Source organism: Melopsittacus undulatus, chromosome 5 (genome assembly GCF_012275295.1).
Source record: "Melopsittacus undulatus isolate bMelUnd1 chromosome 5, bMelUnd1.mat.Z, whole genome shotgun sequence".
Lineage (NCBI taxonomy): Eukaryota > Metazoa > Chordata > Aves > Psittaciformes > Psittaculidae > Melopsittacus > Melopsittacus undulatus.
In genome coordinates, this window is record NC_047531.1 from 52,665,798 (window position 1) to 52,688,775 (window position 22,978).

Below are 22,978 nucleotides of genomic sequence, written 5' to 3' on the forward strand. Positions count from 1 at the left end.
AAAGGCTCTCTGCTAGTACCTGGATCACTGAGCTGTCCTAATGTGTCATTTTTCCCTTTGGCTTTTCCACCTTGTTTTTTTGAAGTCACCCTGTTGAACAGCTGGAAGCACTGGAAAGATTAGAGAGGCAGGAGGACAAGTGCTGTTACTCTCTAAAAATAGCCAAAGTATGGTGTAGGTGCTTGTCCTTTGAGTTTGTGTGGAGCTGCAATTTCACAAGAACCACTGCCCACCTTTTGAACTGTAGCTCACAGCCAGCACCAGCTTGACTGAGATTCAGACCAGGGATCTAAAGGTGAAAGATACCATAGTCCATAGCCTAGCCTCAGGGACACCAACCCTCCTTCACTCCTGATTATTCCCTTTCTGACACAGCAGAAAAGGTCCCTAAGGTGGCCGATAGTGTACTGCTGGGGGGTAGTATATGTTTGACCTTTTCTGTAGGAATGAGCTTGAAAATGAGGCTGAGAATAAAGGAATGAATATTAATAATTGGATTGTGCTGGGGATTCTTCAGTGGCAAGGAGGTCCATTATGCTCTGGAATTAGAGGAAGCACCATGTGCTGTGGTCTTTGTTGCTGCCTGAATGCTACTGATAAGTGAAATTTAATTTCACTACTCATGACAAAACCCAAGAAATGGGGATTCTGCAGCAGACACAGCCAGTGAAAAGCCCCTCTCTCATGAGGCAGGGACTTCTCTGCTCCTCCCCACACTCCTGACCATTGCTCTGTATGTTAGCTGATGGCTGACATATGGGATGTGGGGATCTTACACGTAGCAAGGCTGAGCCTCAGGTTGGTTACTTCAGGCAGAGGAGGCAGGCATGGGCTGTGAGGGAGGAACGTAGGGAAGGTATGCATGTGACATAGGGAGATTGCTTTATTCACTTCCATCTTTCCACCTCTGTGTGTGTGTGTTGGGTATTTCAGCTCTCCCCCTCTCAGGAGGCTGCTCTTGCTCTTTCTCATTCTTGATGATTTTGCTGCAGGAACTGTGCAAAACACCAGATCCAAATCTCATGGAAGGTTTCTGGAATTGTGATGGACATGTACTAACATACATGATGAGAGCACAGCATAAATGTGGATCAATCTGTGGACATTTCCTCTTGCCCCAGGACTTCTTTCCAAACCCTTTGAGTGTAGCCACCCAAAACCTCACTAACTCCTCATTTGTAAGCTCTCCTCCTATGACACCACAAATTAGAGCAGTGCTAAGGTGGCTTTCGGGGAGGTGCATGTCCCTCTTTTCTAGATGGTGTCCTGAAGGCACAGAAGTGTTTAACAAAACTGAAGAAAGCTCAGTTCTCCACCGGGACTGAGGCCCCTGGTGATGTCCCCAGTGAGGCAGGCATTGTGGTGGGAGTGTGCTGCCCCTGGGGCATAGGGACCATGGCACCAGGACCAGGAAGGAAAGGACCCTCTTGATCCTGCCCCTGTCTGGACTGCCTCTTGCAGGCTCCAGAGGCCCTCCTGTACAATATCCAACCAAAAAACTTAGGTTTTGGGCAATTAAGCAGCCATCCCCCCGCCTCCTTCTCGTGCCAAGCAGAATTTTAATGTACTTCCAATTTCTCTTTTTAGCACACACAAAGAAAAAATAAAAAAAATTAATAATCATCTATAAGAGAAGTTCTTTTCAGACAAACGGAGAAGCATTCAAGGCTGATATATATTTTTCCCCACATTTAAATAGTGTCTATTTAAATGCAGATTTGCTGGTTTCCTATGTGGAGCTTGGAAGAAACGCCTTTCAATTTAAATGTTAATAGAAGAGTAAACTTCAAAATCAAAATTTCTCCATAAGAGAGTGTTTTCTCACAGCTTTAAATGTCTTTCTATAATTCCTCCCTCCTTCTCCCTCATCCTCTTTCTTCTCTTTCCAGTTCCCACTCCAGCTTCACTTACATTAAACAGTCTTTTTTAAAGACAAGAATGTGCCTTTCAGAGTTCCTGAGTTCAAATGCTTAATTCTGGGGTCTGTGGAATGAGTATGTTTGAGCAGAGTGCTGGGGCACTGATAAAGCAGAGATACCATCCCTCCACCTCCAGCCTTTTCCATGCTGACCATTTATCAAACCTGCTGCTCTGAACGCTTTATGATGGGATTATTCTCAGGCTTGTGCTTCATAATACTGCACCAGTGGTTGGAGCAGGGGTTGAAAGAGAAGAAAAACCTTTAGAATAATGTTTTTGTGGCTCCTGAATACAAGCAAGGCTTTGGTGCTGGGGTGGAATGGGAAGTCAAATTCAGAGGAAAGAGGGTAAAACAGATGAGACATTACAAAGTCTCTCTCTTTCTGTATTATCCCTCCTACTTCTCCTGTGGTCCACTCCAGCATACCTCCAGCTTCATTTATATTCAGGAGGAGCTTAAGGTAAACCTGTGTTTTAAAAAGATCCTTAACCCTGCCTGATACTGGGGTTTTACATGCAATTATGTTTCTTGCTTCCTGTCACACTCAATTTGTCATCTTTAATGCAGACTTTTCTTTATCTCATCACTCTCTTCCATTCTCCATCTGGTTTTGTCCTCTCTTTTCTCCTCACTGAAAAAAAAAGGGGAGGGATAAAGGTATTTCTGGGTTTTTTTCTTCTGCTTCCTTCTGGCCCTGATGAGTCCTGGCCATCAGGAAGTGGTTCAAGAAATACTAACTGAAGATTAAATTCTGATAAACTTCCATGTGGACATGTAGATACTGCAGTGGCAACTGGCATATGAAAAGCAGAATGTAACAGGGCACTGCTCACTGTGGAAGGAGACTTTTGTAATCTAGACAATAAACCTATTACTATATATAATAGGATATAGGGATTTCTGTATCCAGATTATTTTCACACAACTGTTACTGCACTCTGCATGTTAATAGCTGAATGCCTCTGAAGAAAAAGTGTTGAACTGGTTTCCGTGGCACCCCTGGGAAAGAGGAAAAGTCTGCTTTTCAGAGGAAAGCTTTGGAGCACTCAACTCTCCCTGATTTCAGGGAAATCAGAGCTCACTGGGCTCTTCTCTCTAGATGCTCACTCCCTTGTAGGTAGGGTGCTGGAGACATCGCTTGTTCCCAGGGCATCTCTGGGTGCCTGCAACACCTTGGCAGGGTTGCATGGTGAAGCTTGCCCTGATGCCCTACTCTGCTTTTCCTCCTGTGCACTCTACATAGTGGGGAGGAATAGATGGAGTAGTTGAGTCTTTAGTGGTGTCAGAGCAGTGTTTCTCACCAGCACTGAAAGCACTTTACAATAAAGGGTGTCACCTTTGCTCTGAGACCCAGAGCCCATTGCATCTTTCTTCCAGACCATTGGAGACACATTTAGAAAGCTGAACTTTCCACCTGGGCACTCCCGACGCTGCCAGGGCACAGGGAGAGAGTGCCTCACATGCTTCATGAATGATCACTCTGACCAGGCTAACATGGTGCTAAGGGACTTCCTGCCCAGCAAGATCGTATTTGTATGGTGACTCAGAGGAGAGATCACTCAAAGTAAGAGGTGACCAGTATAAAGAAGTGTGAGCTTCCTGAGTTCTCCAAGGCAACAGAAAGGGAGAAAAATCAAAGAAAAAACCAAACCCCAAGCTCTGATCTGATAAAGTCCCAAAGTTCACACTGAAATTGAGCAGAAGCTATTTTATTATATGTGCTTCAAATTCCAGCACCTGTGTAATCCGCCAAAGCTGTGTAACGAAAAGCCTCTTGGCATGGCTACAACTGGGAAATGTTTCCTTTGTGTGGTCTCATCTAGCAGAAGCAGGAAGGATTAAAGTTTTGAATATTAAGAAGGATGGCCAAAAATGCAGGTGCCTTAGACTTTCTTCCCTGTTTCTAGGGAATGAGAGAGGAAAAGGAGAGATGAAAGGGTTGATTGGGCAAATTGCAAGTGTACTCTGCTGGGACTGGAGCTTGGAAATGTTCCTAGATGATCACATATTGCAGTACTAAAAGCCTGAACAGTAAATCTGGAGAGTGAAAGACTCTTCAAGATCAGCTCTTGAGCATCACTGAGTAAGAAGAAATTACCAACTTCAGGTACTTTCTGAGTAAAAAAGATCTCTCCAGAATCAGAGAAGGGGCAGGAATGGCTTACATTAGAGTAGAGCAGAGCAGAGTGAAATAAAGCTTTGGCATATGTTCAGCTTGTGTGGCCCACTACATCAGGGATTGCAAGGTTTTGATTCCTTTCCTAGCCTGCTGTCACTCAGAGCAGAGTAACAACACAGCAGATAATAAAAAAACCTTTTCTTCTCTGGCTGCAGTTTCGTTTTCAGCAGAAGTGAATGTAGGATTGGGGCAAAAGCCTGAACCCTTCTATAGGTATTCATAGGCATTTTTTTCCCAAGATCTAACATGAGTTTTCATCCTTCTACAGTACAACTGCACCTGCTGTGTTAAATTTCTTCTGTCTCCTTTATGTATTGACCTCTCTAATATCCATATCATAAAGTCTCTCGAAGACAAATCCATCTTTTCAGCCTCATGAGACACTTTTGCTAGCCTTTTTTCCCCCTACATTTAAACAAGTTTTGTTTCCTTCCTTTTCTACTACATCCTTAAATCTCTTCCTTATTATCTATGGGTTGTCTTTTGTCTCCTCTCTGCTCTACATGAGCAAAAGGCAAGATTTAAATCAGGACTTGATATTCAAGCTCCTGATGGTGCTTTCAGCCACTACAGAAATGAAGAATTCCTTAGGCCTTGGTAATTTTCCCAAATACTGGAGGAATTGCTTTCAAACAGTAACGCACCAGTGCATGTCCTGGTCTGGGAAGGCCACCCCTGACTGCCCCTGGTGCTTTATGAGACAGTAAATTGCAGTGTCATGTGGAACTTGCTGTTTGTCAGCATGAACCTCTGAAGGTGTCAGCCTTTGCAGAAGACAGGACTTCATTTCTCCTGTGATAAACTGCTCACCTGGCTCTGATGTTGTGGGATTTGTAATGAAGGAAGGCAGGCAGAAGTGCTAGCAGTGCACAGCTGGCACCTTCCTTTTGTAATTGATTCTGTTTTCATAAGAACACTTAAGAATTCTGATGTAGGAAATCCAGATACATGGTCTGTCCTGACAAGATGTTCATTCTACACCCCATCCTGAGGAATATATTGACTAGCACAGACCACAGACAGTTTTTGAAGCTTGCTATCAGCATTTCCATATAGGTAAGTTCATACATGCTGGCAACCAAACACTTAACACTTTGTCACACCACCAGCAAAATCTAGTCGAGAGAATTTGATGGAATTTCTTGGCCTAGAAGAAGTTATGCATGTATCTCATAAACACCATCGCACCTCTTGTGATACTAAGACTCATCTAAACCCTCCAGTGTGATAGTTTCTCTTTCTGTGAAGGGCCTTCTCTTCTTTCTCTCAGCTTTGAGAGGGCTGTGGTTTAGTGTATGTGTTTGTGACAGACATATTTCTGAGTCACTGTCTAGTGCAGAGTACTTACATAAAAATATAATCCACTGTTACTTTTGTTGAAGTGGGTTGTATTCATTGTGATTGCATTAAGAATAATCTTTACACTGAAGACTGAGTTGCCACATGATTCAGTAAAAGGCACTCTGAGATTTAACTGACTCTCGGGTAGACTAATACATATTTCTTTTCTTATCTCTCCATACCTGAAGCAGAAAGAAAAGATTAAAGCCTCACCCTCTATTTGCCAACCTCATCCAAAGTAGTCTTAAGCTGTGCGGAGAGAATCATGAGGCAGAATATGCCACGCAAAATCACTTGCATTAATCCTTACTTGTTCACTGTGGCTGTGAGCTGCCAGGATTGGCATCCAGCAGGACACATCTGTCCAATTTTACATCTTGCCCCCCCTGTAGTTTTGAGGTGAGGTAAGGGAACAAATGATGTCACAGGAAGGTGACCCTGTGCTGCTGGTTCATTGTAAGAGAAGTCATTTGAACAAAGCTTAATGAAATCTGGCAAATTGTGCTCTTGGGCTGTGTGTGGTTCTTGAACAATTTCCAATGCATATATTTGTTTGGAAAAAGATGAAAAAACAAGTGATTTAGACTCTTTTCAAGCACAAATATTTTAAATCCCACACTGATAAGAACAAATGAGAACAAATATAGCACAGGAGAGTATAGATCAAAGTGATCTGCAATGAAGGATTATGCTAAAGAATTATGCTATTCCAGCCTATTTCCGTTTGTGGTAATACTAGATTCTGACATTTAGTTCTAGAGGGGCACATACATACATTTGTTATTTCGGTTTTGGTTTCTCCTTTTGTCAGGACATCTCAGGAAAGAATGGCACTATATCCAGAAAGTCTTCTAAACTGTTCTAGACATTCTGGATACAGACTTTAAGGTCTTTAGTCCTTATGGACCATTCTCTACTGGGAGAAGAAAGGAGAAGATGTAGGATGGACTGTCTGAAACACTATTTGCAGCAGTATTGGACTTTCTGATAGTCTGATAGCAAGTGTTGCAGTTTGATGTGGTAACAAACACTTGAGAGCAAACAGTTCTGAAAGCAAAAGCAGTGCTGTGTGGTTAAAGGGCTGTCCAGAAAGCCCTATAGTATAACTTCAATTATAGGTTCCTGCACAAATTTTCCATATAGCCATGGACAGGTTGACTACTCTCATCCTGGTTTCCCGTCTTTCATGGAAGGCTCATATTTTCCTTCCTGTATGTGTTGTTGTGAGCAAAGAAATCTCTAATATTTCTGAAGTATTATTAAACTCCTCTGTGGAAAGGAAGATGATAGATATCAACAAGGAGACCGAGCCCTTGCTTTAGAAAGATGACTTGCAATTTCAAGGAAGAGGACAGAACATCAGAAGTCAAAAAGGCATATCGAAAATTTCGAGATGCAGCACTGATTCAGAACATGTTATGTTTGCATCTGCTGGGGTGTGAAACTTCTTCCATGATGTGACAACCAGCATGAATTACTTTATTGCTCATAGCAAATACAGATGGACAGATATCAGGGTGAAATGAAGGGCAGGGGCATTTGCAAACTGACAGAGAGAACCTTTCACCAAACGCTGCTTGGAAATAAACTGATCTTAATCAGCTCTTCTTCCTTTCTTTGTCTTCAGAAAACCTTTAGAGCCAATATTCTCTAGTAGAAGACTAAAATGCTTTTAGGAAATGCATGTTGTTTTATGAGAATCTGTCTGTTTTAAGGAGGTTTTCTAAAATGGTAATATTTCTCTTTTCATCACAATTCACAAAGCTTGTGGCTTTTAAATTTACCATTTCAGTTTTAGTCATACTTCACTCCCTGTCCCTTCTCCAGTGTTAGCAAGAAATTTGTTGTTTCGAGCTTACATGTGCATGATGCCTGTACTCCTTGTCTGATGATCGACACTGGTTTCAAGTCAGGATTAAGTTCCCTGTCTACTACATGCAGCAGCACCTGTAGCAGTGCTAGGCATGGAAAGTAGTCCCAAGGGGAAGATATTCACACATAGCTTTTAATATGTTCATATAAAACAGGATGAAGATGATGTCTCTAAAACAAGAGTGGAAAGATAATATTGTGCTTTCAGCCACAAATGATAGTGGTATGTAAATCCATGTAGTAAATCATTGAAACTAGTGGTCATCCAGGCAAGGCATTGAAAATCAGCTTCTGTCTTATAGGTCTTACAGAACAAGCAATGTAATACCTTCCTTACTTGCACCCTGAAGGTGCATTTCTAAAGGTATGGATTAGTAGATGGTAGAGAAAGGGGATTCATAGTAACCCTGCAATCTGTGCACTTTTCCAGTGTGAGGATTCAGGCTGGCTGTCCAGGAGGGGGTCAGCTGTAGAATGACCAAGCTGTGCACATGAGTGAGCTAAGGTAAGGTATGTTTCCTGTTGCAGCTCCCAGGTGGCTGCATAAGATTCAACAATGCATTTTTTCATTCCTTCAATTGCTTGGGATTGTCGTTCCATGATCTTGAGATGCTGTAGTTACTCAGAGAAGCTTTCAAAGAAAGAGTGCAGAGAACCATTCATTCATAATCAAATAATAAATAAAAACAATTTCATACAAGTAATAAAAGAAATCCAAATCCAGGTTGCGTTGAAATGTCATAAAGTGGTGCTCCATGACAAAGTACGACCCTTTTTGCCTTTGAAGAATGTATTCAGGAAAGGTCTATCAGGGCAAATCAAACTCGGACAAAACCCATCAATCTGTACTGATGAACTATTTGTTATTTATATGGTGTCCCTCCCTCCTAAATTAGTAGAAGGAATTTATAAATTGCCTCGTGTACACAATGCAAATCTTTGCTTTCCTGCTGTCCTTTCCATGTGGAAGTCCTCACTGACAGAACAGTAATCATTAAAAGTACCACTAATAGGGGTTGGTGTCCAGACAGTATAGGTTCCTGTTCCCTGGTCTTCTCCTCACTAAATACCCTGAGAGTAATGAACTGAACTTGAGAGAAATAAGATTTCATAAAGAATTGTCATTTTTATTATTTCTTTGTGTGTGCTATTAAGTGCCTGTCAGAGGTTAGCTTTCTGTTTTTTTCAAGAGATAATGTAAGCCCAGAGTTACAATGCTGATAGATTTTGCTGTGTTGTTAGAAAGGGAATTTCAGATTCCATTGGGAAGAGAGGTCAAGTGAAACAAACCTCAGAATCTGGCCTACAAATCCTGGTCCTGCTACTTTAACTGTTCTGTTTAATGCCAAAACTCACACTGATTTTAGTGGGTTAAAACTTCTTCCTCAATTTGGTATATAGAACCTCTGGGACCTATGAAAAATACCTCCATCAGCTAGTCACTGGGGTAGGTCTGAGGAGTTACTGACATCTTGCAGCTGAATAAATCTATTTAAATCCAGCTCATTAAAAGCAGACTGTTAGGATATGTTTCCGTTAGGATGAGCAAGTGCTGTTACCTAGAGTTAGTAGTCACAAGTTAAAATGCAAGGGTTTTGCAGAGCTGACACAAACAGCTGTGCAGCGCTTCTGAGAGATGTGTTGTACTGTTACTGAAGATGACATAGGAAACAGTAAACAGTTTATGTTTCTATCTATCTTTCAAATTGAGCCCTGGCCTTCATGGACAGAAAAGTAAGAAGACACTCTGCTGTCAAAGATGCTTTCTAACATTTACTGCTTGTTTTAGAAAGCACTTTCAGAAATTCCCAAAGAAGATGTTGCTTGTGAGAATTACAAGTTTCCACAGGAAACAATATATTTTTTTTCTGCTCTAGACCATATTCAGATAATTTGTGGGGAGTTTTTGTTGGTTTTTTTTTCCAGTGGGACAGTCACAAAACCTAAGATACAAACACGAATTTTAAGGTGTGTATCTTGTTAATGGGCCCTGGTCACTGATGGGCTGAAGTCCTGGCAACCTTTACATTGTCAGAGGGACTCCTTGGAAAAACCAGTGACAATCTACAGAACCAGTTATAGTTTCAGTGGATGGGTTGTTTTCTGCAACTTGATCTTGCATAAGAGCTTCTATAATGAACACAGCCCTGAGTAAACCTTGCATTGAATTGAATCATTCTGTCCCAACACACTGATGGACCTTGTGGACACTTAGCACTTTAGACAAGGAGCTTTATAAAATCTCTGATGATGCTAATCTATCACTGCTTACAAATTTCCCTAAGATGCACTGCTGGCATTCATGGTACTTTTGGTCCACTGTGGTAAAAAGGTAAAAAGTATCAAAACTGAGAAACAGTCAAAGGAGAAAAGCTGCTACGGAGACTGGTGGTTGAGTCACAGTTTTCAACTCTTCCTCCTCCTGTCATGAGCATTCTGTTTCTCAAAAAAAAAAAAAAAAATCATTGCTATGCAAAACAAATTAAAAAAAAAAGTTTCAAGAAGGAAACAAATGTTTGCTGAGCTGACTTGGCTGGAATTTTCCCTGCTTGACAGATCAGTGCTTAAACTTTCCATGTGTACATGAGAGGGGACAGGGAATAATTGAATGTTGGTGAAGGTTGCCCCATCTGTTCCATTATTTGAGGGTGTAAAGATGCTCCTTAGCTCTCACGGTCCTTGTGATTTCGGTTGCCAGGTGGTCTCCCTGCTCAGATTTCACATCCAACACAGCTGTAAAGGGGTTTTTTTCTATCACATGCATCGTTTTTGCAGAAGGCAAATATGCGATGCAGCCAGCTCTGAATTTAAGAGTTTCTTACATTAGGTCTTGGGAATCTTTTTCCTTTATTTATGAAATAAATACAGGCAAGCCCCATGGACCCGTATCAGATGTAGTACTCTGTTCCCACTTTCAGAGTACAAAACGCTTCACTCCAACCCCCTCCCCTTCTTCTCCTCTCAGTGGTCCCTGGAGCACTCAAGAACATCCTCACCAGAAATCATCTGACAAGATCACCGCCTAGATACAAGAGAAGGCAATAAAGTGTCCTATGCCCCAGCTGTGTATCTGCAGTTATCTCTGACACCAGAGTATCTGCATGCGTCACCATCCTGCAGGTACCAAGCTTACACACACAGTGAGGCACCATGTCCTGACTTACACATGGGAAAACATGGCCCAGAGGTGATCAGTGAATTGCTCAAGATCATACAATGGGTCAGAACTAAGGTGATTCCCCATGTTTGCGCTGGAGCAAAGCATAGAGACCACTTTGCATATCAGTTTGAGCAGGTATATCTATTGGATGTGGTGGAGTAACGGATGGAGCTGAGAAGGCAGGATTTAAACAGGCATTGTGCTAGTACCCAGAGACTAGAGGTGTTAGGCACAGCATTGCACTGAGGCTATTTTACAGCTTCTAATTCCTGAGCAAATTGTCACAAGTCCCTTGGGTGCATCTGCACTGAAGTTTCATTGTGTGGTGAAATGGTCACCTATTTTCCTTCTTTAGCCCAAGTTAATGTCTTAATTTATGGACTGTCCTCCTTCTGAACTATCCTTACTCAAATCATCCCATGCCAACACATACTGAAGACCTTTCAGAACGCAGCATGTTGGGTTAAGGTTGTTATGAACCTCTGATGTTGGCTATTTATCACTGCTCACACGCACGTTGTTTTTCTGTCTTCCCCACTGCAGATCTGCGCAGGATGACAGCTGGCTTCATGGGCATGGCTGTGGCCATCATCCTCTTTGGATGGATTATTGGGGTGCTGGGGTGCTGTTGGGATCGAGGCCTTATGCAGTATGTGGCAGGGCTTCTCTTCCTCATGGGAGGTAAGTGTGTTAGTGTTTGAAGAAGAAATGTGTTTTCCTTGTTTTTAATGTTCCCTATTTCCACATACCCCTCCTTTTCTAAGTCACTGAAAACGTTTTCAGAATTGTTTTAGGTGATCTGGACTTAGTTTCTTTCCAAACTCCTTCTGATGTACATCAAGGATAACCCAACTGTCATTACATGTTGCTTTTAGCATGAAACAGTGCTTATAAATCATAGGGCTGAAAAGGGCCTTTTGAGTTGTTTAGTCAAATGATGCTCTGTTGCTGCAGGTAATACAATGACCCTTAAACTTAATGGGCTTAATAAATTTAGTAATAAAAATCTGAAGATTATGCAGATGTTTTTCCCACAATTATCCTATTTCATACTGAGACACATTGATAACTGGAAATTGTGCTCAAAGTTTTAAACTGCACGTGTTCCTTGTGAGTTGTTCATGAGTCAAATATAACCTTTAGGTTGTGTCTTTCTCCTTTCTCTGGTGTACCTGTGAAAAGCAGCAGTGTCCTCTGTTTTCCTTTTCCCACTTTACATATGCTGTTTCTTGTAGGTTTTTCTGTGTAAGACCCACTATCAATCCAGCAGCCCTTTCTGCCACCCGTTCTTGTTTGCACTTACACTTCTCAAACATGGATGAGAAGGACCATTCCCAAACAAGGTCTGATCAATGCCTTGTATGAGTGACGTGATGGTTCCCCTTCTCTGCTGGAAATTCCTTGCCTGAAGTATTCTGTGGTTTTATTTGCCTTCTTCATGCTGTGTCACACCAGAGATATGCAGCCATCCTTCAGATGGATAATACATACAGGCCTTTTTTTTTCTTTATTACTTCCCGCTGATGATCTCCCAGTTTCAAGCAGAGATTCTGTTTATTGCTCCCCAGACACATGCCCTGGCACTCTGTGCTTTTGAGCTTCTTCCTATTTCAACTACACCAGCCCTCAAGGTCAAACTACATCTCCCCCGTAGTAGTTCAGACTTTCTTACTACACATACCATGCAACTTCCTGCCATCAGCAGGTTTCACAGCACACCTGAAATGAAGGGTGTGGGGGTTAAGTCCCAAATGCAGCACTGGGTAAATGTCTCAAAGAGAACAGCCATACTTCTCTTTCCTCTGCTGGTGGTTTTTGTTTGGCTGGGCTTTGCCCCCCAGGCAGAACATCACTTCAACACATTTGGTTACCTGTTCATCTGTACTGTGGTGTGACACAGCTATGTGTGTGAAATACAGGGAAGCTTCTGTAGTCCCAGAAGAGGATTTAAGTGCTCGAATAATGAGTGTTTATGTTCCAGTGCTGTTGGTGCCGGTGACATAGGCATTAGCGCTCTCAATGACCACAAACACATTTGAAATCTGCTAGTGTCTTGTGCAAGCACGCATTGGTCTATGTGTGGATTTCTCGTTATGGGTGTCATTACTTTATGGGCAATGGGTTTGCTAAATTAGCTTGGTATTTCTTATGTAATGAAAAGCTTAGTTTGCACAGGGGGCTATTTTGCTTTAATATGCTCAGATATCTATGTGGTATTTAACTTACTACAGCACAACTTTCAAATTAAAACATTGGGACTATATTAAATAAATACAGAAAACTTAAACTTATTAGAAACTAGTTAAGTCTTGTTTACTAACTGTAAACTATCACTATATATGGCAGAGTTTCTAGTACAGCTGTGGAGATTACATTTTGGCTTTATGTTATTTGTTTGTCAGTAATTTGAAAAACAGCTGATAAAAGTTTTCAGGTAAAACAAGACCCAGTGTAACCATGCATAATGGGATGGGTCACCCGTAGCTTACAAAGCCATCTTGGTATGCTCAAACAATACACTTTTCAGTGGAGACAAATCCAAGGTCATGCAACTGGGAACAAAAAGTGTCAGTCATCCTTGCAGAATGAGAGGCTGCCTCTCAGAAAGCAGCAGCTCTGAAAAGGTCTTTGGGATCATGATTGCTGGGATCATCCAGCTGCACAGCAGCTCTCAGCACAATGCAGCTGCTAAATGTGCCAGTTTTGCTGGGCATATACAATAAGAGCATGAGGTGGGGTTATCTCTGGGCAAAGCAAAACTATTTCTGGACATCGTAATCTGGTATTTCTGCTAAAGAAGGATGTGGAAAGATAGGGAGAGGTTTGCAGAAGAGCTACAAGAATGATTCAAGGTCTCAAAACCAAGAAAAGCACACCATGCCACAAAACGCCCATTGCTTGAAATTATGTAGCAGAAGGTTTATAGCTGACTTGAATGCAGTGCAGAAGTACCTATAGAAGGAGAAGCCATCTGATAGTAGCATGCGCTTTGCATGGACAAAATAATAACAAGATACAGCAGTTGGAATCTGAAAGTCATTGTAATGGGAGGCACCAGATGATTTTATCTACCAAATTCTGTCAAGATGTGTGATATTTTTAATAAAGATGTGTTGGGAGGAGCTCAAATGTATTTTCTGCTTCAGCATAAAGTCATGGGTCAGGTTTACAAAAGGTCACTCTCCTTGTTTTTGCACAACTCAGTGGCAACTTCTATAGTTTTCCTGATTTCTTTTAACAGCAAAGGTGCATAAAGTTACATCTACAAACTGAAACAGTCAGTTAATAAAATATGCAACTACTGCTATCTAATCTAAAAGTCAGTAGCTATCATTGTTTGCAGGCTGTGTCATGTTACATAGGCAATCCTTCCACAGCCAACAAACCTTTTAATTTGAATCTTCAAGCTGGAAGGTGCTTGAATACAAAGCTGTTACTTCTGTCACGACGTAAATGCTGTCATCATATTGTCCTATTGGTCCTCAAAATGCACAGAGGCAGTGCCTTTTAGTTGTGCCTAACTTTGTCTCTGGTCCAGTAACAAGAAAAATACTTTGGAAGGCAGGCTTATGACAATTAACGTAATTGCAGATGAGACTGTGTTAACTTGGTAGCTATGTATTCAGCCTGAAATCTAACTTTCCCTTCCATTTGCAACACTACTTGTCTCTGTGTGTAGCATTTGCTGTATTTTAATTTTTAGACAAATAGCTCTTCCGTAATGCTTAAACACTGCTGGCTTACCATATCTATGGGTTTTGTCCCTTATTGCCCATAATTCTTTGAACAGGAAATCTCAGCGGAGCACTGAGAAATGTGCTGTGATAATATAACAAGACCAGACATGGTTTCCTTGGACCTCTGGTTCTTTATTATATTTACTGAACTGTATTCTTGCTGGCCAGTGTGGCAGTACCTAATAAGTACTTGTTGTAGTGTGCTTGATGTGATTTCTCAAGCAAATTACTGAAATAAGTCAGTAGCAAAATGCAGGCCGTTATCTGGTATTAGCTCATCTGGAATCCAGGACATGTAAACTGTGATTTTAGAATGTGGTTTACACTGTTATTCAACATGTTTTGTAACAAGTTAAAAACTATTAATAATTCATCTTTTCTGTTTAGTCCAAATGTATCTGTATCAACAGCAATCACAGGTCTCATGGCTTCCAAAGTTCTTTTGCATATTTTTCTGTATTTACTGCAGATTTTATACTTGGATTCCTTATCTTGAACAACAGCATTTGCCTGACCACAGTAGGATTTTTTTCAATCCCTCATGTTGTACAGAGCCAGATGGATACTGCAAATTATGTTTAGTGGGTTTGACCTCATTTTGCACAATGGGACTATTGCGTAGCCTCCTGTACCTTTTATCCTGCAAGGTGGGAAAGTTTCTCTTCTCAAGAGTTTCTTTATTTGGAATTGTTGTTTTGTTTCACTAAGACTAGTTCCTTTTATGCAACTTATTTGAGACCGTTTAATTCTATTACAGAAGTGGGTCATACTCAAATTATACATTACTCCAAGCACATCCTCTTGCAGCTTCTTGCATTTTCTCTACATGCAAATGCATGAAATAATTGAAAATCTGTGCACCAGTAAAAGCTTCATACTGGGCATGTCATCCAGTACTTTTGTCACTTTATAATAATTCTGGAACCTTAGAAGCATCTGTAACACTACTTGCAAATATCAGAATCCTAGTTCTATTGCCAGGTCAAGGTCAAATTTCATTTTTACTTCCAGCTCCATAAACCTGGGATGCTGTGAACTGGCACACTGGCAACTGTACCAAGGCAAATTCCTGTATCTTCAGGAATCCCTTATTTTAGTTCTTCATCAATGTGTTTAAGAATATTTTCTGTATGATTATAAGTCCTTTCCAACCCTAACCATTCTATGATTCTGTGATAAACAGTCAAGCTATATATCCATCTAAACCATTGGGTTTTCTACCAGCTCTCCAGTACATTCATTCATAATTTTTTCTTGCTTCAGCATCTCAGATTTTGCTAGGTTAGTTCTCCTTCCACAACCATGCAAATTGAACCTTTCCACACCTTCTAGTATTGTACTTGCTTTGTAAAATCAGCTTTTAAAGGCAAACTCTGATAGTCTGTTGTTTTCCCAGTTCAGCTCTGATTTCATTTCAGTCAGCTGTTTTGAAACATCATGTGACTTGCTTTATTTCTAGTTTTGAGGGCTGGGCTGACTTTGTACCTAAATGCTCCAAAACTCCTTTCCTCCACATCAGTGCCTGCCACAAGGAAAGTGGGGTGGAAGGGCCGCCCCATGGTGGCATGCTCCAGTGTTTTGGCAGTGATTGCCTTCTGCTGCACCTCCATAATGAACTGCTGTCTCTTGTCCCAGCTGGAAATATAAAGTGGCACTTCCAATATCTTGCTCTGGTACTTTCTTCAGCACAAAATTACCCCTGGCCAGATTACATCCCTGGCCAAAGCTACATCGCTTGCTTTTGTAGATGTATTGGAAGACCAACAAATAATGCCATTATAAAATGGCTCCTATTGGAGCTCTGTCCTTCAGCTGCACATTCATGTATTTCCTTTTGTAAGTTTGTAATTTGTACTGAGAACACATATCAGTGAAATAGAGAGGGGGTTTACGGCATGCCTATCAAGGCAGCCCTTTGGGGAGAGAATACTGTGTTGTCTTATTTCATTCCAAATTTACTGCAAATAAATGCAATAAATCATCTCTGCACTTGTTTTCTGTTTTACCTGCTCTCTTCACTCTTGTCTGGTCTGTGCCAGTTTTGTCTTGTGACATGCACTTTAGGATCACTTTAGGGTTTTTTCCCCATTTCCTAACAGTTTCCTTAGAGAAGCATATAATTTTACTAGTCTTGCAAATATTCATTATTCTTTGCAAAGTGAAGCATGTTTCTTGCTGTAACCTTGCTTTGAGCCAATTATAAGTTTTACCATTAATAATTCAGTTTCTAATTAGTCTATTTGGAAATTATTCCAGCTGTTAAATGCCCTTATTCATGTGATTTAGCTTCGCCATGCAGATCTGTAATAAAAAGACTTGTAGCGTCACACAGCAGCTCATGTCTTGTCTTTGCCTCGTGACACTTTTGCATGAAATACTGGGCTTGGGGGCTTTGCTTGGGATTCTGGAATTCCTGTTTTTGCTGCACTGAAATGCCTGAAAGTCCTGCTGTACACATACAACTGTGCTACGGAGTTGTTGCTCTCTGATTTTCTGCCCTAGTGTTTGCTTTCAGAAACATCAGAAATTTCTTTCATCCTCTCTGCCTGACTCCTCTCCAATGATGACTTTCCAATCTAGGGGATTTGAGCACCATTTGCCAGCTCCACTTTTGCCACTGATGTGGGTTTTGTCTGATCTATCTAAGAGTGCTTTGGAGACATTGCTCTTTGCAGCTCATCCATACTCACAGGACTTAGGTCAGGGTTACAAAAGCTTTAAGCCTTTCCCCAGAGCAGAGGTGAACACTTGTTCTTTCCAGTGCTGGCTGCTATGGCAGAGATAAGCAGTCAAGAAAGATGTGTGAGAGGGAAGAAAAAATAAAGTTATGTAGGTGTGCTGGCACAATTTAATGCTTTAGTTCAGATAGGCAAGAAAGGATTTTTATTAAAGAAATAAAGAACAACCCACTTACAAATGTTATAAGTTCATTCTGATTTTATATTCTAATCTAGGGAGAAACAACCTTTTATAAATCATTTCTATTCTCCTCCCTTCTCAGAAGTATTTCTAAAATATGCCTTCCCTCTGTCCAGGGATAAGGCAACAAACTGCTTTATGAGCCCTGAGCCAGAGGATGAACTGACCATTTATACTGGGTGAGTTTCTCTTGCTCCAGCCATGTCAAGCCTGACACAGGTCTGTTGCAAGGTGCTGGAGGGACAAAGGTGCACTTAGGGCTTTGGGCAGTGCCTGCTAGAGCCCAGCAGCTGCCAGAGCACTGCTCATTGTGTCCAGGAGCTGATAGCCAGGATGATACTAAAGGGTGCAGATTTTATCAGAAAGTGGGACTTCAAAACAGGGCTTGGGAGCCTGTTCAGCATAGTTGTTGGTACAGACATGCTGTAAATGTCTGTATCCTCTTTTACTCCCCACCTCCACAGTCTTGTCTTCAAAATCCCCAAGCTTGCATGATGTGCTTCCTTTGCCTGTGCTGTGCATATGTTAGTAGATGACAACTGAGGCATCTGTGTATTTGCAACCATGGATCGTTACCAGCTGTTGAGTCATTTGAGTCTCAGATTTAACTCACTGTACTTTGAAAATAGCACATAGCTGAAGAAAATAAGAGTGTTTATTCTACACAATTTGGTCCTGCCATCTCAAAATAATCATTCTGCTGCTGAATAATTTAAGAAACAAAAATGGAGCAATTTAATACAGCAAGTGTAACGCAAAGCTCTGTGATTGACATCTCCTAGGCACTCACAAAGTACCTTCATAGCAGCTGCTGAGAAGAGGCAAAGAGAAAGATAAACAAAAAGAGAAAGTAAGAGACATGCTTTGGAATTCATCTGGAAATGCAGTGGGTCTCACAGGGCATCTAGGATTTCTACAGTCAAGTTCTCTACCCACACTTCAGAATATTCACTTGTGGTGACATAATCCATGACAGCACTGACGATGGAAGATATTTTCCACAATGGAAGATGGAAGATATTTTCTTTTCCACAACATGAATTTTTGAAAATCCAGTTTCTTATACTTCTTTCCCCAAAAGAATAGCATTAGAGAGTTTAGATAAAATCTTTCTTACATACAGACAGGGAACTGCAAATGCATATGTGTGTGCATAAGTGTATGCATTCAGATCTTAAGAAACAGTACACAGTCTTTTCAAGAACAGAGGTCTACAATAAGTGGCTGTAATCTGAGCTATGATGCTTGGCATATAGTTTTCACAAAGGCATAATGCCTTTTGCCAGTTTGAAAAGTATTTATAATTCAAAAAATGTTGGATCACTAGAAAAAAAATGAGATGCTGATCATGTTTTAATCCTGCAGGAGATATTAAATTAGTGATGACTGGAGAGGAACTTAAGAATTCAGCAAAACTCCTTGCAGACCACTGCAAGAACTTATTTATGTGGATTGACCTCCAGATGGAGACAAAGGCTGGTTTGTATCAAGAGATGCCATAAATTGGTTATGAAAGTCTGAAACAAGCCTCAGGGTGACAAGATCAGTCCCTCCTCTACCGTGCCTCCCACACCACACGTACACTTTTGTTCCTACATGTGCTTTTGGTTAAATTTTGCATTATGCTCTAAAGTGATTTAAGCCTCGAATTGGAATGAATGTTGATGTACAGCATTAACAGCTTTTAAATGTTTAAACCTCTCTAAGGCTCTTGACTGTTTAAAACCCTCAAAAACATTACAAGGGTGTTGCAGAAGGCAGGAAAGGAGCTGATGAAGGTCTTTATGGACCTGTGATGAGATCCAGAGATCAGATCAGCCATTCAGGCTTTGTGCCTTAGTGCCCACATTGGCAGTAATATAAGAAAGCCAAGTGCATGCATATGAAGGTAGTAAGAGTTAGCCTGTTTTTAAAAATGTCCTTTTCCATCACTTTCAGGAATCTTCAGTCCCTCTTTCTCCTGCATAGCTTGTGGCATCCCTCACAGATGGAGTTGCAGATGACATTCCTTGGTCTTGTTATAGGCTATGTTTCCAGGGCTTAAAGAGTGGCCCTTCTTCTGTATTTCAAACCTGGACACCACTGGATATATGTCCAGATATGGATATAGGTCCACTGGACATATTTGCAAATATGGACTGGACTGAGAGTGCTTCTTCGTCCTGACCAGCTAACCATTTATAATCAACCTTTAGAAATTAGTATCACTTTCTTTTAGGAAATTATCAGATTTCCGACTTTCACTCCCAAAATAAACATTTGGGAAATGATCCACACAAAGACAGCCCCCTTGCCATTTTTGGGGACTTAATATGATGCCAAGGTGGCCTATTTAGCATTTGCAAGCTAAAAAGCAGTTGCTCAGCTGATGGCATGACAAGGCTCACAATACATTATGCTTTTCTTAGGCAGAGCTAGGATAGTGTGTTACAGCTCTACTAGTACTTCTCTATGCTTACTGGTGCACTGAGAAAACATTTTGCATTTATCTATCAATGCTGGCACCCATTTTGAAACAGGAAGAGGTTACTCTCTGGGAATATGAAAGATCACCTGCTTTTACTGTACAGGTATCTGTGTGTCACTGCTCACTGGCCACTGGAATGCTCTTTTATAATTTTGTGTTATAATACTCCTCAAGGGGAATGATATCACCCATCTTTGCAACCCCTACAGCATAAATCCAAATGGAGAGTTATGTCCTTCTTCTCACAGAATACTATTTTCATTTTTTTCCCAATACCTTGGGAATTTATCTGATTCTTTAGGTCAGCACTGGCAGACCTAGCCCCCAGAAGTCAGGACCTAAGAGTGAACACCTCCATAACAGAATGGGGGTGGGATAGAGAAAGAGGTTTTTCAAATCAGTAGCACAGCTGCACTGCAGGGTGGAGTCATTTAGAGGTGGGTTTTTTCCTGGAAGGAAAGGCACAATGAGAGAACTCATTGTCAACTCCATAGCATTCGATCTCCATGGAAACAAGATCAGCTGACTTCAAAGTCAACCTTCAGATGTGTCGAATCTTTTTCCCCCCTCTGGCTTGTTTCTGATGCTGCTAGATGTGCGCTTGCACGCTGGGGAAGAAATACCAACACAAGAAATCCTGGCAACGTTGTACATGATCACAGAAGAGCGCTGGCATTTAGGATATGGAGAAGAAAGACTCATAATGAGGTGCAGAGATCTTATAGTCTGGAGCAAAACAAGGACAAGTAGTGTACGTGCACTGCTAAACTTGTTTTTCAGTCTTAAATCGGTCTCTCAGAACTTGGTGTGCAGTAAATTAAGGAGTCAGCTCACTCTGGCTTTTCAGCAAAAAGAATTGTTCACATTCATGTGTGTTCATTTGAAGTCAGGTATACTGACTTGCAATTTCTCCCTCACCAGCATGGCAGGTACTGACAGAAGCCTAGAAGTACCTTCTAGAGTAACAAGAACAGAAGGCGTAGCATAATCTAAAAGGGACATTAAGTCTAGTTTGCTTCTCACAGACTTTAGTAGATCTTTGGAGGGGCTGACAGAAAGTGAATTAAAGTAGAAGCAAAGCTGGGGAGACAGATCCGATAGCAATACAAAAGACTCTTCCACCCACAGCCCTGGAAAACAAATTATGTGCATTTTGAAATTCTGTGGCTGTTCCTTATCCCTTAATAATGTCACTGGGTCTTTGATCTGTTGCTGCCTTCTGAATTCCAATGGCAAGACACATCAAGGCCAAAGGAAGACAATGAAAACAAAAGTAGCATTTATTATTTGGTTAGTTTTTATAAAAAAAAAGAAAAAAAACCAAAAAAACAAACCCAAAACCAGTTTGCTGAGTTGCTTGCATGCCTGGCATCAAAGAGGAAAGAAGACTTCACATGTAACAGAAGGAAGAGTAATATTGGCGTGATTTGCTAGATAGAAAGAATTCTTTACAGAGAGAAAGGGGTACATATTTCTCTGTGTGGCAGATCTTGTTAAATGCAGAGGCCATAGCAAGGTTTACATTCACCTTCCTGGCTCCTCATGTTGTCATCTTAGAAAAACAACATCCCCCTTGGACAAATCATTCCTACATTTGCTTGTTCTAATCTGTCTGGATAGAGTCCATCTGGCTACTGGAAATTCAACAGAAAAGCATCTGGGCCTGGCAGAAACTAGATGAGTGGGGCCTTCCTCATTTCTGCCTCACCTGGCTCTTCCAGGGGATGTGAAGGCAAGTCACGCCAATGTCCTTGTGGGGGCTACAGGGGCTGCAGAGGTATTTCTTTTGCAACAGGAAAGATTTCAGCAAGTGATCCTTTAAGGCAATACAGAGCCAGGGTATTTTGTTGCTTGCAAGCATTCACGTGAATGATTCACATCATAGGGGTGGTCTGCACTAAGTGGTCATCGCTGACAAGACAATTGCATCTTATTTTGATTTCTGGCTATTATATCTCAAGAACTGTATCACTTAGCACATATAGAAAGGATTTTTCTGTTTCTGGCAGATCAGCTCAGGGAAACAGTAATAGAGCCTTTTGCAGCAAAGATCCTCAGTTCACATTCAGTACAAACATCTCAAAGTTCTACAAACAAAGGGTCCTTTGGTCACTTGAAAAAATTCATGCATAGGCTTCTCTTCAGCACCTGAAGGGGAAAATACCCCAACCAGGTAGCCACCACCATCACCCAGAGCTCCCGATGGCTCTTTAAGGAGTGCCTTCAACACAGTGAGTGCATACCTTTAAAAAGTATTAAAAGTATTCTCTTTAAGAGTATGTTTAGTGGCTCACACTAGGCAATGTGGAAGAAGGCCGCACTGAATTTGTGCTGTGTCTGTTCTCCAGTTTCATTTGTCTAGAAGAACATCTTTCTGAAGACTTTTCAGCAATTTAAGATTTCCTACAAAAGAAATATTCCACAAACCCTCTGAGGCTCCTTCTCTTTCTGACAGAGGTTCATTTTTTTTGACTGGAAAAAACCCCCTCATATGGAGAGAGGCAGAATGATTCTGTTGCTAAAAGACCAAATGCAACGTGGTGCATAGTTTCCCTGTGCTTAGGGAGAAAACCCGTGGCAAGGCAAGCCCAGCCTGACCCAACAAGTTTCCCTTCAGCTCTGAAAAATGCCTAGATTAAGAAGCACCTGCCTGAGGTACAGTTTGATACTAAACTTATGTGTCTTGCCATCTGGTAAATCTGAGATGCGATGGAGTTACTCAGGTTTGCTCAGACATCCAGTTCCCCTTGCCATTTAATCTTCAGCCTCTGCCGGGGCCATCCTGGGGGCTCTGTACTGCAGGGAATGAAAGAAACCTGCCAGCAGCCTCTGCATGTTGCAAAGCACGGTGCTTGCCAGCACAGGGATAGGACAATTTCACTAACCTTTGATTAGGATGTTTCTTCATTTTGACATTAAGAGATCCTCTTTCCCTTCTGCTCCCAGTAAAATACTGAATCGCATTCCACTACTACAATTGGCACAAATTTTGCTGCCTCCTCTGTTGTGGCTGCAAGTTCATGAGCCATTATGTTTGCTTAATGGCTTTAGTCAAGTACTCAAGTCACTTTATTATTGCCAAGTTATTTTAGATGGGTCATAGGAATCAGCATTGCTAAAGTAATCAGAGGGTTATTCAACTCAGGCTTTGATCAACTCCCCTATTTCTTCGCAGATCATTTCATCAAAACAATGTGCCTTTAGCTAAGTAGTGTTGCTTTTGCCTTACATACCAACTCAGAGCTTCAGGCTGTGTGTGCTCATAGCTGGTGTCCGCTGCCTGCCATGCACAGCGTGTGGATAGCCACTCCCAGTACAGTCCCATGCACCATGGTATATGGTAGCAGAAATGTCACCATGTGCAAATCCGCAGCATGCTATA

At 41.3% G+C, this 22,978-nt stretch overlaps 1 protein-coding gene across 1 annotated transcript in view; it reads left to right on the forward strand.

Annotated features, from left to right (window-relative positions):
• TMEM178B (transmembrane protein 178B) overlaps positions 1-22,978 on the forward strand; it is a 216,280-nt gene that overhangs the window by 187,267 nt on the left and 6,035 nt on the right. Inside the window, exon 3 of the mRNA XM_031051485.2 lies at positions 11,017-11,154. Within this exon, the coding sequence (XP_030907345.1) occupies positions 11,017-11,154 (138 nt within the window). The remainder of the gene's footprint in view (positions 1-11,016; positions 11,155-22,978) is intronic.